The sequence below is a fragment of the Crinia signifera genome, chromosome 5 (genome assembly GCF_055691185.1).
Source record: "Crinia signifera chromosome 5, ASM5569118v1, whole genome shotgun sequence".
NCBI lineage: Eukaryota > Metazoa > Chordata > Amphibia > Anura > Myobatrachidae > Crinia > Crinia signifera.
Genome location: NC_139221.1, coordinates 34785312 through 34801846, shown reverse-complemented (window position 1 = coordinate 34801846; position 16535 = coordinate 34785312). Strand labels below are relative to the sequence as shown.

At 43.7% G+C, this 16535-nt stretch overlaps 1 protein-coding gene across 4 annotated transcripts in view; it reads right to left on the bottom strand.

Annotated features, from left to right (window-relative positions):
- VPS13B (vacuolar protein sorting 13 homolog B) overlaps positions 1–16535 on the bottom strand; it is a 790826-nt gene that overhangs the window by 81440 nt on the left and 692851 nt on the right. For all 4 annotated transcript variants that reach the window (XM_083186988.1, XM_083186990.1, XM_083186987.1 and 1 more), the window contains exon 43: positions 12250–12411. In XM_083186988.1, the coding sequence (XP_083043114.1) occupies positions 12250–12411 (162 nt within the window). The remainder of the gene's footprint in view (positions 1–12249; positions 12412–16535) is intronic.

Below are 16535 nucleotides of genomic sequence, written 5' to 3'. Positions count from 1 at the left end.
CCTGACTGGTCTTCATATTTCTGTAGTAGCTGACACTCAGATAACTCCCTACCTACTACTACTCTGAGTCAGAAAACCCAGGGGACACTGCAGTATTTGTGAGCAAGCATGTAGTGTCAGTGGTGTAACAAAAGCTGCCCCATATCCCCCCCCCCACACCCCCCCAGAGAACTTTGTGGGGTCTGACACCAGGACTTGCAAATCTGCTCTTCCTGCTATCATTATAAATATCCTCACAAAATGGCCGCCAGCTCAGAGCAGACGCAATTAAGGATGCTGGAGGAGGCTGCTACTGTGACTGGGTAGCCATTTTGTGAAAGACATTTACAAGTAGCAAGAGGATTGCTGGGACTGCTATAGCCCCCGTAAAACCCCAGACGCCCTATGCTTACCCAGCAGCACCAAACCACTGCAGGATCTGCAGGGGCTATTGCTATGCCATTGTGCAGGGTCACACTATACAGCAATGTCTGCTTGCTATAGATGAAGACCTCATTATGTTTTCTTCTAAAGATGCATTCAGGGCCGATGTAAGGGTTCGCACCCTAGTTAGAACTTCAAACCACGGTTCCCAACCCTTACTTTCCAGCACCTAAAATGAAAGGTTGGAGGTGGCATCTTAAAAATTATATAGCTGCCACCTGTATTAAGTGCTTCCTCATAGACATCCTTCATCTTGTGATAGGCAGACTCGGTGGTTCCCCCCCCCCCCAAATCCTGGTGCCCTAGGCAGCTGCCTAAGGGCAGAGCCGTCCCTGTATACATCTAGTATTCAGCATTAGCCCTAATAATAACAACAGCATGGTGTAATAGTCTGTAAAAAACCTTCTACATACAGGGGGGGGGGGGGGGGGAACGACGACAAGAGGCCTCATTTGAAAGTAGAATAATTACAGTATAAGAGCAGTAATGGTGCAATATGCATCTAATGGTGTGTACATATACGGTGGGAAGAGATGGGCTCGGGCTTCAGCTGGCAGAGAGGGATGGCGCGGGGTGGAGGGGAGCAGCGGGTGCCATGTTGCATTGAGCAGTATGGCCCTCTTTCCAGGATAGTAGAAGTAGACTGTGCTGCACAGTCTATTTGGACTGTCGAGTCTGATGCTGCTGGGCCACGCATTGGGATCGAATCATGATCGGGTGCGGCAAAGCACGGTGCAAATTGCACTAACTCAGGGGTGGCCAACTCCAGTCCTCGAGAGCTACTAACAGTTAATGTTTTCCTCGTCTCCTCACGGAATCACAAGTGAAGGAATTAGTTCCACCTGTGGATCATTAAAATGTGTTAGTAAGTAATGAGTGCACCTGCGAGGTGAGCTGGAAAATGTGAACTGGTGGAAGCTCTCAAGGACTGGAGTTGGCTACCCCTGCACTAACTTATATAGTCAATATCGATAGCCCAGATCGCAGAAAATGTTTTCTGTAAGTGTAATAAGAGTATACACTAGAAACAATGACCGAGCGTTACAACTTACAAAAGCAACTACAGAGTTAAGGATTTTGCCTCAGCTACAATGTACGAAACATCAAACTTATTGGATTAATCCCCACCAGTAATGACCTTTAGGCTCTGCTTGTCTGCTGGCTCTGTACTTTCATGTCTATCCTGTTGCTTTCCTCTTCCATTTGCTAATACTCTTACTCTGGGCAGTAAGCAGAAATAATTGGGTGCAGAAGTCCCAGGATCAGCAGAGTACCGGTGATCATATTTAGCTGTACGCAGGGTCGGTCGCCTAGGGCGCCAAGGTTAAAGGGGCGCCTAAACACTGACATAATGTTATTACCACCACTGGAGAGATCAATCTCATATGTCTGATATGGAGAATACTATACTGATAAGGAAAATAATTGAAGATATTCTAGTCAATACTTGCGGCCTCGCCATTTCTGGTCCTCAGGTTTATTTATTTTGCCATGATAGCATTGGTCCTTATACCGGAGCGTGTCCTCATTATTGGCAGGCTTTCTCCTCCGAGTCTACAGCACATAGAAATGTTTTACTTTCAGGAATTCTGATTGTATCCGACATATGGATCAGATTCCCTTGTACAGCTAAGATTCCCGTGTACAGCTGTTTAATATCTTAAGTGACTAATTGGATAAATGTGTCAATAGAGGGAATGACCGAGATTGATGGACAGAATCACCTAAAGAATAATAGAGGTGAGGGCGCTTGGAGGCTGGGTGTCACGCAGAAACGTATAACATTGATAATGCACCGGTATGAAACATTGTACATTATAGCCGCCAGTTTCCATACATTAACAGAGAATTAAAGGGTTCTTAAACGTAAATCATTTTCACAAACAAGTTAGTTTTGCGGTATATAGGTTTGCAATTGCTGTATGTATAGGCTCATTGTGTGGGATTGTCATCACCCAGGGCACGGCAGTTATCATATCCAGAACCTGGGGCATGCTCACTTCAGGATCACTTTAAGCCCTAGAGTAGAGGATCCACAGCAGGGAGATTCACAGGTTGTCCTCGATGTCACTGACGGAATCTCATTGATGGGAACTCATTGGTAAAATGAAAACTGTTTTAGGTGCATCCATTATCACCTTAGGTGAATGTCTAGGCTCCGCTAGCATTATGTACCAACAAGAGAGGCAGTACGTGACGTGTAATTCATAACAGTACAGGTGCAAATCGCACTAACTGAAGACCATTCCACATACCGGACAGCTTTATCCAAGGAAGTGTGCATACAGGGTTTTATTTTGCCTTATTAAAGTTCTACAAACCTTCTTTAAAACAAAAACACACTGCATTATGGGCAGGGCCAGTTCTACTACTAGGCAGCTGCCTAGGGCACCAGGATTTCTGGGGACACTGAGTCTGCCGATCACAAATTTAAAGCTGTCTAATACAGGTAGCGGCGGTGGAACTTCTGAGATGCCATCTCCACACTTTCACTTGAGCGGCTGGAAAGCGGGTATTGGCTGCAGAGTGGTTGGGGTGGGGGGAAGGGGGGAAGTGGATTAAAGTTTTGCCTGGTTTGCTGAGAAGCCTTACACCGGCCCTGATTACGAGGAAAAAAGACAAACTACACACAGAAAACCCTATAGCACATACAGCATATAAACAATGTGGTAGGTCAACTCTTACTACTACAGATAACCTGATATAAATGTTATTTATCCAAAATACAGAAGGGAAAAATGTATGGAAAATTATTATAAACTTAAAGGTGGAATGAGCTTATAAATCGAAATTTACATCTTTAAGGATTTAGGTATCATGGGTTCAACTTCTGTAGTAGAGGGCCTTATTGTAGCATTTACATAACAAGGGAACATGAAGGGTCAGAGCACTAATGAGCAGCTGGTCTAGAGGCAAGCGTCACAATGGTAGCAAATAATCAATGCATTTGCCGGGCCCGCATTGCATATGAGCAGCGGGGTCCTGCATCGCCCATTGCAGTATGGCTGCAGACGTCAAGAGATTAACAGTCCGCAGCCATTGGCCTCTTGGACTCAGTAGGATGATGGCATCGTAAGTGATCCAATGCTGTGTCCTTGGAGGCCGCACTGGGTCACATGCATGCCGGAGGGGTCTACTTATAGCAGGAACCTTCTGCTGCGTTACCATGCTAGTGTATCGCTGCTGCGATACACTAGTATGGTACAATAGTAAGGGCGTAGCAATATTTCCTGTGAGTTGGGTACGCCCATATCAACTCACTGTTTCATTAATTATTAATTAAGCCTGTAATACACGTTGCATTATTTCTCCTTCACCCACAAGTCCGAATAACTTGAGAAAACAAGAATAACTCCAGGAGAAGAGACATCTAAATTTGAAGACAGAGAAATGTACATATGTATGAAAAAAAGGGAAGTATTTCTCCTATACATAATAATTGTCTTCCACTTTCCGTGTGTCCAAAGGGGGAGTGTCCAGCTTTAGAGCACCACTTTCTCCACTCAAATTTGAACGGCAGTTGATGGCAGTGGGTGTGGCTCCCCTATTTGAATTTTGAACTGTGTGGCAGCTCCCCACCGCCGGAGCCTCCCTTACCTAGGAGTACTAAAATATCTTTCATTGTCATTTTTTATAGTGTGCCAATGACTAAACATTAGGTGTTGGCAGTGTTATGGAAGGCATGAAATGGGCAACTGAAACGTCCCGCGAATGTGGTATGTATAAAAAACCCTTAAATGTTTAATTTTGCTTGATTTTTAATATGTTTAATTGAAATAGGACAACTGGCTAGGCCACAAGTCCCGCAGATGCCAATAATTCAGGGTAATTGTAGGTACAGTATCTAGTCGCGTGTGCGATATTTTCCTCTATATAACTGCCTCCGCCTGAAATACATTTAGAGGATGCCAAAGCCAAGCAAGTTCTCCCAAGTTTCATGTTAATGAGAAATTCAGCCACTGCCAAATGTGCTGTAACTAAACTTCTTTCTTCATAACCTTGAAGTGTTAAATAAGCTGAATAAACCATTTACTGTAAACTTCGTGTACCAATTCATCCCTTGAAATTCCATACACTCATTTTAATTACCGCAATGTAAACATGAGAGTTAATTGATCTGAATGTAACAGAGATGCGATCGCTTCAAACTATTTTCATTGAGTTGAACTACGTTACCGTACTAAGAAAACATTTTGTAAAAGGTTAAACAAAGTATTCGGTGGCAGAGTCTGCTTCTCGCTGCTTAACTAATAAGAAATACGAACCAGTCGGAGAGAAGCAAGGTGGCTTGGTTTCCAGTAACATAACGTGGTGCATAAGAACTTGTCCTGTCTTATTTTATCCCCAAGTGTGAGTCAGATATGAAGCAAAGCCTTGGGGGAAGTCCCGTTCTCCAACAGAATGGATTATTCATATTTATCTTACAATCTGCTCTCTCCGAGTTCTTAAAATTCACTCGCTTGGCAAGTTGAGAACTATCAGGAGGAATGAAATAATTTCATAACTATGAGATCATTCCGCATTCCTGGAAACTGACACTTGCAGGGATTGTCCGGGCTTGGGTACTGTTTTGACTTACAGGTAATCCCACTTCATTAATTCATTTAACATGGAAATTATTTTGGGGGGGTGGGAGAAAAAAAAAATTGCCTGTCAAGAAAACCACAAGTGTTTTACATGTAGGGTGGAATTCATAATATATACCGGATAGGCGATAATCTGCATTTCCTTTCAGAGACTCAACACCACACCGATATTATTATTTAATATTGCTGTCATTTCCTCCAAATATTAAATGTCAGTTAAACGACGGTAAAAAAAAAAAAAAAAACTAAGCCGTAAATGAAAAATAAAATATTTTTAAATGCAAGAGCCACCAGTCTGCCCAATTACTTAAATCAGCAATTTTCTACAAGGGGAAACCAACCAGATATTTGCCTCGCAAATGATTACTGCTTTAACAAAATGTCCAGACTCGCACAAAAGGACCGCACCTCTAGAGTATATTATATTCAGCCATATAAATTTCTTTAGATACAGATGTTTGAGCGTCTTTACATAATACATAAAAAAAAATCTCCTATTGTACAGAGTATCTCCGCTCTATGGAGGTTATTCAGCCCTGATCGCTGTTCTGCTACATGGCAGAGCCCTGCAATCAGGTATACACCACCCAGACAGAGTAAAATCCTACCCTGTGCAAGACTGTGAATTGCATAGCATGACTTGCTAAAATTAGCTGGATCGGCAACTAGCTGTGAATCCATTCACAAGCCTATCACCAGTGAATGATTTTTCCAGTGTGTGTGTGTGCGGTTGGGCGTAGCCAGTGGTGCAAGTAGAGATTCTTTGTTAGTGGTACTGATAGACCGCACCAGAAATGGGCATAGCCTGGTGTGTTCACATGAAACTAGGGGTGTGGCTACAAGGGAATAGGGGCATGGTCACATTATGCCGCATACCGTGATTTCCCTGACACATTATGCCACACACCATAATGACCATTATGCCATACACCGTAATGGTCGGTACACATTATACCACACACTGTAACGCATATTACATATCATACCACACACCGTAATGCCCACTACACATTATACCACCCACCGTAATGCTCATTTAACATATTATACCACACACAATAATAACCATTAAATATTAGGCCTCACAATAAGGCTTCTAATTACTCATGGCTATGGGTTTCACGGAAAAAAGATGCAGATTTCTGTATCTTTTCCTGGCGGCACCATTGTTCCTGGCACTTCCGGGTATTGCTATACAAGTTGTAAATTTTGCACACTCCCCCATGACATTTTAGTGCTGCTTATACACATAATGCCCCCTGTAGTGTTAATTATACATAATGCCCACAGTAGTGCTGCTTCATAATGCCTCCTGTAGTGCCACTAAATAATATCCCCTGTAGAGCTGCTACTGTACATACTACCCCTGTAGTGCCACTGAATAATGCAGACTCACCCTTGTAGTCCCGGGCTGGCTTCCTGCACTGCATGTATTAGAGTGGAGCACAGCATTAAAGGCTTCCCTCAACCCTCCGGAGACTGTCAGCTCTCAAATATGGGGAGCAGACTCATGAGCCAATCAGAGCTCGTGGCCCGTCAGCCAATCACCGTGGCTCCCAGTATGTGAGCTCTGATTGGCACAGGAGCCACGCTGCATTTGAAATGGCCGAGAGCCATCGGATGGGTGGGGGAAGGCACTACACTTCACTCTCCTACTCTCTGCGGCAGCTCCAGAGGGGTGGGAGAAGTCTGCAGCACTGCTCTCCTTTCTACTTACCTCAACACGAGTAGGCGGAGGGGTGGGGAAATAATGTGGCAGCAGGGGATGCGTAGTGGTATAGCGTACCAGCAACATATTTTTTTAAAGGTACACCGTACCCCTTACTTGCACCACTGTGCATAGCCAGTTGGTTCGGGGCCGGAGGGACGTTACATGCCTTCCCCTCAAATGCCTGGGCATGCCTGAATTTTCCATGACACTCACAGAAAACGGCTAGTTACCACCACCAATCACCAGCATCCTCAGTCATCTTGTGTACGGCCAGCTATCAAAAAAGTAGCAGGATTTTATGAGGATGGCCTCATGCATGCATACTGTGAACCATACACATGCATAGTCATTTGATTATTGCATGGTCTGCGCAGCCGTGCGATCAGGATTGAATAACCCCCTATGTACCGTGGAGGTACAGTAGCCACTCAATCAGTGGCTCAGGCACCCCTTGCAATAACCATGGAGATGGAGACCAGAGACATTAGCATCTTGTTCTCCAGGCACCAAGGCAATACATCAGTTAGAAACCTTCTGCAGGATCTAAATTCTGATATGGTGATTCACACTCTGTGATCCGGTCAACGCATTTCGATCGGCTGACCTTTATCAATACACCTAGATCCATTTCTGGACAGAAATGTAAAAATTTGGGAGGGGTATTATAATGCCTGGATGTTTGTGACCATTGTGTGGCTACAATTTCATACTTTATCTGTCCGATCTACAGTATATGTATGACAAATTTCCCCAGCTGTTTGGGGTGGATTTTTCTATAAAAAAAAACCACCACTGTGGATGTAGTCGGTTTGGAGAAATTAAGAGGAGATTGTTCTAAAGAGTTTAAGAGAATATCAAGGATTGATGCCAGAAAAGAAACCCTAATGTGTCTGTCATCATACGTCTGCAATGTGAATAGGGTACGCTAACCATTACCCCAACTTTAGAAACTGTTAAAAGAAACCTCTATGCGCTTGACATAACCTGCCCTCAGCTGTGTGTTGATACACTTGGCCATTCTTCTATACGGGGTGATAGAAAAAACTCTGTGTGAAAGTGAAAAAAAAAGGGTATTATAAAGACCAAAAGAAACCTTTATGTGTATAAATTTACTTGAGTGTGAGTTTGGGTACGTTTTACACCAAATAGGAGGTCTATTAAGGAAATATAATGGGTTTAAACAAAAGAATTGGTACGATCTTATACATATATTTTAATTTCATCCTCCACGTGTATTTGTGTGAAGAGGGCCTAGAAAGTTTGAGGGAAAAACAAAAAAATGAGAATGATGCCGGAAAAAGAATCATAATGTGCCTGTTATCAATTGACTGCACTTGGAGTAGGGTAAGAACCATTCCCTTAACCATTTCTACAATAAAATATTATCTGGTAATACCAGCAGATAAGCGACTTTGAGGATGGCTTTGCATAGGCAAAGCCCTCCTTTCCCCGCTGATGGCACCGGGCAGGGGGAAAACCGCTCATAAAGTTGATTGAGATAAAGTACCAGCCAATCAGCTACTAACTGCCATGTTACCGGCTCAGTTTGGTTGGTACTTTATTTTCCGTCTAGTATATCTTTCGCCATGCTTAGTTCTTAGACCCCTAAATTGCGCATTACATATATTAGTACCTATTTCATGCCCGAGAAGATCTGAAAAGCTATTAATTTATTATTTGACATTATATAGTGAAATAACCTGGAAGCCGCCTCGTTTGTGTACCAGGGAAGCCCCATCTAACCCTCCAGTACGCTACATATTTGTATGTCCCAGTCCTGTCTGCTGCCAGAGTCTAGATCTTTTATGGCCTAGATTAGTTCCTAGAACTCAGGAAATATTGAATGGAGGATTCCTAATGAGCCCGGTTCTAGAACTGGGTGGTTTATTTACATCTCTGGCAGCGGGAGTAACCCATAGTCACATGTATGTTCTGCTCACTCTATATAGTTTGGGTTAGAGAGAGGGAACCTATAACTTTCAGAAATGCATGCTACTAAGTTTGCAGATGACAGGTTCACTTTAAAGTCTAAAGAATAAATTAAACCTGTGGCAGCTACTTCAAATACATGAAAGTAGAAACCTGCCAGAAAGCATCATAAAAGCACTGTAATAAGCTGGAATAAAATCTGTATAAACTATATCATTACATCTCGAAAACAACCTTTGTGTATTATGTGAGCGCGGTGTAATGAGGTGTTTATGAAGCTAAGAGTAGCCATGGAATTTTTAGAAGGTGATTTAAGGCATTCTACTCTACAATCTGATAAAACACCATGTTCTGCTAAATACGTTATTTTGGGTCCTTGGTTAGTTTAGACTAGTTTCATTGACATCATGCTCCAAACCTTCTACAAACATGTAATCACCTTGTTTGAGAGCAGAATTGTATGCACATGCCAAACCGGCCTATAACAAGCTTTGAAATCCGGCTCGTCACATCTTATTTGGAGGGGAAACAGAATGTACAGAATATTTTATAATGTCCTGCAGGATTTATATTGTGTATTATGCACAAAAGCCATCTTGTCTGCCCACAACAAATATATACAGCATCCCTACTTTTCACTTAGGAACCCCTAAGTTTCTAAAAAGTTTTTTTTTTTTTTTGACAGGCAGGTCACAAACACCATCTGTGGATTGTGTTATCTAGTTAAACCTACATGTACAGTTGCTGTCCCACTTGCGGACTGCAGTGTATTGCAGACAGAGAGGGAGTTAATCATATGTAGGGTACATACCAGGACGACCCGCTGACGATGCACATTGTGAGTGGATCGTCAGTGTCTCGTCCGACCCGCTCCCGATGACGTGGAGCGCACGACCCGCTCACGATGTGCACCATGAGTGGTACCGATCTGATGGCGACCCGCACCCGGGTGTATGGTCGTTTCCAGATCCTACCTGCTGCAGGTAGGATCTGAATAATGATCGACTGACCCACGTGGCCGCGCATCCGATCGGAATTGGATCAGAACAGGACAGAAAAGGGCCCAAACACCACACAATCTACATCCAATCGGTCGGAATTGGATCTAGATTAATGGGATCGGGCCCTAGTCGCCCTGGTGTGTACCCAGCAATCTATATAGTGCAGGGTGGTGAGCCAGGAGCTTCCCAGCTGCACAGGGAGTGCTGGGCTGGCCCCAAAATACAGAAATCTTGGTCACACCATAAGGCAGGGCTGGGCAATTGCGGCCCCCCAGATGTTGAGGAACTACACATCCCAGCATGCCTTGCATCAGTTTCAGCATGGCCACATAGCAAAACTAATGCAAATCATCCTGGGATGTGTAGTTCCTCAACATCTGGAGGGCCGCAATTGCCCAGCCCTGCCATAAGGCCACTCCTTCTCAGAGGCCATGACCAACTGTGACAGTGAAGAAGGTCAAGACAGCCTAGAATACACCCGTGGCTTCAGTTTGTCCCAGAGGTTCTCAGTGGGGTTAAGATTCGGACTCTAAAGCTGGCCAGTCTGCCGGGATAATGGAATTTTCTGTGAAACTAGCTGAAACAGCACCACAGCATAACGCCAGCACCTCCACTGTAGCTCTGAACTCTGGCATCAGAACATTTCCTGGCAATTGTCAAAAACCAAACTCATCCACCTGGTCTGAAAAGTCTATACCTTTAGCAGGAGTGCACCATTTCTCTTGTGTGATGGGTGTCCATTCACCTTTGTTGGGGTTCCTCAAGGCTTTGTTCTCAGAACCCTACAATTCCCTCTATACCTCCTCATTTGGTGAATGTAGCCTGACCTATCTCCACCTTCCATTCCTTCAAACCCTCCCATAAAACACACTCACGCTAAGTAGAGCACAAGGTGTTGTCTACCTATTTCCCACGGCCTTAACCACTCTGTATTTCCCCCAATACCAAGACTCCTACAACTACCATTAGAATATAAGCTCTCATGATAGGGCCTCATCTTTTTTTCATCCCCACTTAATTTTCTATTTATGCATGACACAGACAGACAGACAGAGGGGTAAGAAGCACTCATGGGGAGGGATTGGGGTGGCAGTAGAGGCACATTTGGGAATGCTGGAGGCAGTGGTACATATGGGGAGGGGAGATGATACGCACATATGGGAAGGTAGGAGGCAGAGGCTCTTATAGGGAGAGGGGGCAGAGACACTCAAGGGGAGAGGGGATTAGACACTTCCTTGGTGAGGCAGGGTGCATAAGTACATATTGGGAGGAGCAATGGTAGGTGCATATGGCTAGGTAAGAGGCACACGTACTTGTAGAGAGGGGATTGTAGGCACACTTGGGCAGGGCAGTAGAGAGTCTAACAAGGCCCAGGTACTTTTCAGTGGGCGTGGTATAGTTGCAGAAGGCATGGCCATGTACCCTTAAAATCAAATACAGCCCAGCAGCACACAACAGCATGCTGAGAAGAGCTGCTGCTGCCAGCTAACAAGGGCCCCACTGGGTCCCTCCATCAGACCTGGGTAATTATTACCCACCCCCCCCCCCTCTCAACACCACTGCATTTGTGGAGGTAGGGGGCAGAGGCATTCATGTGAAAGAATTGTCTATATTACTGATGGAAGCAGGTTAAGGATGAGCATTAAGGAGACATGGGGGAGGGGACATAAGTGAAGAATGTGCTTTGATGATTTCCAGAAGCCTTCGATAAGCGGAGGATCAGGGTAGCTGATGCTGATCCTCCCTACAGCACAGCTATTGCAGTACCACTATTTGCCACTGTGTGCACTGTAGAGCACTGCCATTCTCCTCTTAGGGAAATTGTTATTCTTACTAAACCCTTTTGTCACAGATTAATCTTCCATACACATAAACTGCAAGAAATGCGCTCTACAAATGTGAAAGTCATCTAGTGGTTCTCATGATTAGTCCATTCAGACACATAGAGGATTACCAGGGACTTTCTTTTGGATAGATAGATATTTTTGACACAGCAGCCCACTGTGTGGCCCAGCCATGAGTGGTGACGAGCGCTCCCGCATCATCACTGGCAAAGCCGCTCATCTGCTTGTATTACCAGCTATGTGGGCGGCTTTGCATAGTGCCGCATTATGCAAAGCCGTCCGCCCCTGCTGACAGCACCGGGCAAGGGGAAAGCCACTCAGTGTGTATGCACTGAGCAGCTATCCACCCATCGCTGACAGCGGTCACCGATGTCCATACACGATGCGAATAACCGCCCAGTGTGTATGGAGCTTAAGTCTTAAAAGTGGCCATTATGATTCCTTTAAGATTCGAATATAGAAACGGCAGCAGCATTCCTGTATGCAGAAATGATGATGACCAATCACTACGGTGCTGAAACATAAGATAGACTATGTGCTAGTGACTTAAGCAAATAAATATCAATACGCACACTTGCCAACTCTGGCTGCTGGTGCGTAGAACGGTACAGTTCTCAGCTCAGTAAAATACTTTGCAGGAAACCACTCACTGTTTTCATTTTGCTATGGTATTTCTAAAAAATAAAACCATGAGAAAATGTACGAAATGCTTAATGAAATGTATTGGGCGGCTTGGAAATCACTTTGATTTGTACCTGTAGGGACTTGTGCGAGCGCCAGCAGTACTGGTGGCTATGGAGACTAGCCAGCACTATGTTCTCGTCCGTATCCAACTGGCCAAACCGCAGTGTCTCCTGTGTGTCATTACAGACGACAAAATGACTGTAGATCAGCTCCTCTGCTTCGGGGCACTGGTTCTGAAACGGGAAAATAACAACGGAATTTATTAGAAGCTCAACTATCATGATACGTTCTCCATGTCCTCCGTGTTCACATGCAATGGATGCCAGGAAAGACCTCACAGCAGTACTTTCTGGTATAATACCTGTAGGGACAATAAGCCAGAACACAGGCACTAATCCCCTAACCGTGTACATTACAATACCTTATTGTTTACGAAAGGACTTCACTTCAATAAATCAGTCCACCATTTGGTGTCTCTGTCTTTGTACGGATTCTGTTTTCAAAAAGTCAAGAGGATTGGGCGCCGATTTAACAGAAAAAAAAAAAAAAAAAAACTGCGGTATATTCCTAGAATAAGCCATTACCAAGTTTGGCCCCTGCGGCTAAAGTATCTGATGATGTTATTGTGCTGCAGTATCCAATGGGCTACACTTCGCAAAATTAACCGGTAGTGGGTTCCCCAGCATTGCCCAATGCACATCAGTAGAACCAGTAGAGGTCCAAACTCATTGCAGGGACAGGATAGTTACAGAGCCCCTGTCCCCGCACGTGCATTATGTTACATCCAGGTGGTATAATCGCATACAGCAGAGTGATTTAGGGTGCTAATATCATACCTGACGTCAACTTGACTCAATAGAAGTTTTCTATGGATTAAATCCACAATTATTGATACTGTAATATCACTTAAGGTGTACTCACTATCCCAGATGTAAAAATTTTTCTGAATTAGCGCCCTTGTGGAGGAAAAATTAAATTATTTTATTAACATTCACAAATTTTGGAGTTTTTGGAAGAGTCCTTCCCTCCCCCCCCCCCCCCCCCTCCCCCCTCCCCCTCCCCGTCATTTTAGGTTTTCTTTGTGCAGGTAATTTGATCAACCCTTGGGGTTTTTTTTACTCTAGTTTACATTATACCTCGCAATGCAAAAACTAATATTCTGCCTTATTGTAGTTCCCCCCCGTTCACAGTATGCCACTGCTACTGAATGCCAATGGACTGCCCCAGTCGACTCTGCTGCCACTCTATTCACAATGTGTTCGCCAGGTTCCTGCTTAGCTCCTAAACATCATGTATGCTGCAGGCTGTCATAGAGGAACACAGGGACAGCCTATTAGTATTAGTATTATGGCAAGTAGGTGGCTGTTTGTCCCTGGTTGTGGTATAGTCAAGGTGAGGGGGGGAGACTGAGCATGTAGGTGGGCGCCTAAGGTATAGAGTCCTTAGCAATAGCACTCCCTGCAACCATTGTGGTTACAGACCTTGCTCCAATGAATGTACAGTAGCTGGCAGGTAACACAACAATAAACTCAGTGGTAGATGTACAGTCTGAACGGAAGAGAAGTGAGCCAGAGGAGAATTGGCCAATGGCAACCAATCAGCACTGAAGTAACATTTGTAGTTTGCATAATTAAAAATTATACAGAGCAGCTGATTAGTGGGCCACTTCAGACACCTCCTTCTGATTATCATATTATCGTACAGCAGCTGAATCCAAAGACACAGCTGATGTGCTTAGTATACATATCTCTGAATCAGGCCCACTGTGCATATATATTATAGGATCATAATGCGCCAGAAGACCAACCTATGTCGGCACTAGAATACTTTTTCCTATCTCTGTTAATAAACCATCATCTAGTTAAGGGTTATTCATTTCTACCTTGTATATGTGTTATCTTATCAGGGAAGGGTGGGAACGAGGTTCACTGCACCTACACCATACACCTTAGAAAATTCCCTGAGTAATGAATAACCTAATTTCTTGGAAGACAGCCAGGCTCGGGTGGTGGCACTGGCAGTCTGCTACACCTACCACCGAAGAGAAAGTATTACAGGTCGAGTATCCCGTATCCGAATATCCGTTATCCGAATTATTCCGAAATACGGACATTCCAGAAAGTGAAAAAAAAAATTTTTTTTGCTAAAAACTCACTGGGGACATTTGTAACAGCATCACTGGGGACATGATATGTAACTGGCACTATATATGTGCAAGACAATGATTGCTTGGCATTCAAATTCAGTGCTGAGATAGTACACACATTTTGTTTCACGTTTTGAAACCTTGTTTTTTGAACAATTAAAATATATTTGTGTGTATTTTATGTGGTAATAAACTATATTTGTGTGTATATTATGTGTTTATACAGCATAAATGCAAGATACTTCAAAATACATCATTGAAATATTAAAATATTCCGAAATACGGAATAATCCGTTATCCAAAATTCTCCTGGTCCCGAGCATTTTGGATACGGGATACTCAACCTGTAGTATTTAGTGACCCTGCCACCACCTTGTAATGCCAAGGTGAGAAGATGTGACATTAACATAAAGAGGACATGCACAGTGTAGCGGCTGCCAAGCATAGTAACTGTACTGGAAAATAACAATGAAAAGATTTCGTTTGTGGATATGAACGTGGTGAGGACATGAGGTACTAGGAGAATTGCAAGCAGAAGGAAAGTTGGGGTACATGAGAAGTTATTAGTTATCTTGTTATGTAGGAATTACAGAGTCATTTGGATAATATGTGGATGAGGACATGTAAACAGAGGGGGGATACTTAGAATAGAGCGTAGTTAAGCATTGGTATAAATAATGGTCTAATCCGCAGTTCTTATATATCGGAATGTACAGTACTGTGATATCTCCGAAACCCCCTTCTGCGTCCCATCTCTCCAATCAGTTATAGTTTTCATTTGGACCCAGAAGCACCATTCAGGAAATACCAGATACTAAGAGCAATGCCACCAGCCACTTATGATTTGCCTCTGTTTGTTCCCTTCCAATTATCTTTGGCAGAGGTATTCAGTGCTGTACAGGAAAATAAACACCATCAGCCAGTTCTATCATTAGGTAACAGAATTATGTGCGCTTCCCTACAGTGATCATTGGCTGCCTGAGATCAATGCAAGACATTACCATACCTCCCAACTGTCACGATTACAGCGGGACAGTCCCGATTTTCGGGTCCTGTCCCGCTGTCCCACCCGCGGCAGGCATTGTCCCGCTGCGGGGGGTGGCAGTTGGGAGACCCCCCAATCTAGTAGACTAGACGCTGTATGAAAATAAGGTTGCGGCTAATTAGCATAAGCCGCGTCCTCATTTGCATACGCCCCCGCCCCCTTTTCAGGCTGAAGTTGGGAGGTATGCATTACACAATCCTCAATTACAACAGGCTGAAAGGTTGGATATACTGCATGAGAACAAAAGAGAATGTTAGTCTAGTCTACAGTTAACGGTTTGTATATTGTACACTGGTAACAAGTAAGTTTGCTTTACATGTACTCTATATTGTGTACAGTACATCAGATATCTGGACCATAGATTTGTATTGTACACTGAAAACCAGGTATGTGCTCTGTATTGTACATTGACCACCAGGAATTAACTATGTATCATATATTGACTTCTAGGAATGGACTCTGTATTGTACACTGTCCACTGGGAATAGGCTGGGAATGTACACTTACAGTACCACCGGGAATGATCTCTGTATTGTACATTGACAACCGAGAATGGCCTCTATACTTACTTCGAATGGGCTCTGTAATGAACCAATTATTAGGAATGGGCTTTGCACTGTAAATAGACTACCACAAATGAGATCTGTATCGTACAAATGCCATGAAGAAATTGGGGTTCTACTGTGCAGTTGGCAATGGACTCTCCCAAGACCATTAGCAACCAGAGAATGGTGTCTGTATTGTTCACTGGTCACAAGAGTGGGCTCTGCACTGGTAATGTCTCTGAGGAAGGACACTGTTCTAGTATATTGTATGTGGAAGCTGATGTGGTATTATACAGTACATGGTGGTTTCTTCAAGAGGAACTGCTGTGGACATTTAAGTAGACGGATGACATAACAAATCATATTAAAGTCACAAATGGACCATACCATTGCTTGGCAAAGCTAAAAACTAATCGGAGGGCTGGTGAAACAGACCAAAATAATCTGTAGAACCTTCTGCATGGATCAAATGGAGGAGCCGGACAATATTGGATGTATCTAAGCAAAAGGGGATTGAGGTCAGTTTAATGCAAGGAAAACAAGGATTGGCAGGTGCAGAGATCAGTACAATTAGGTATACACGCTATTTTACTTTAAAGCTCACAACACCATATGCTGACC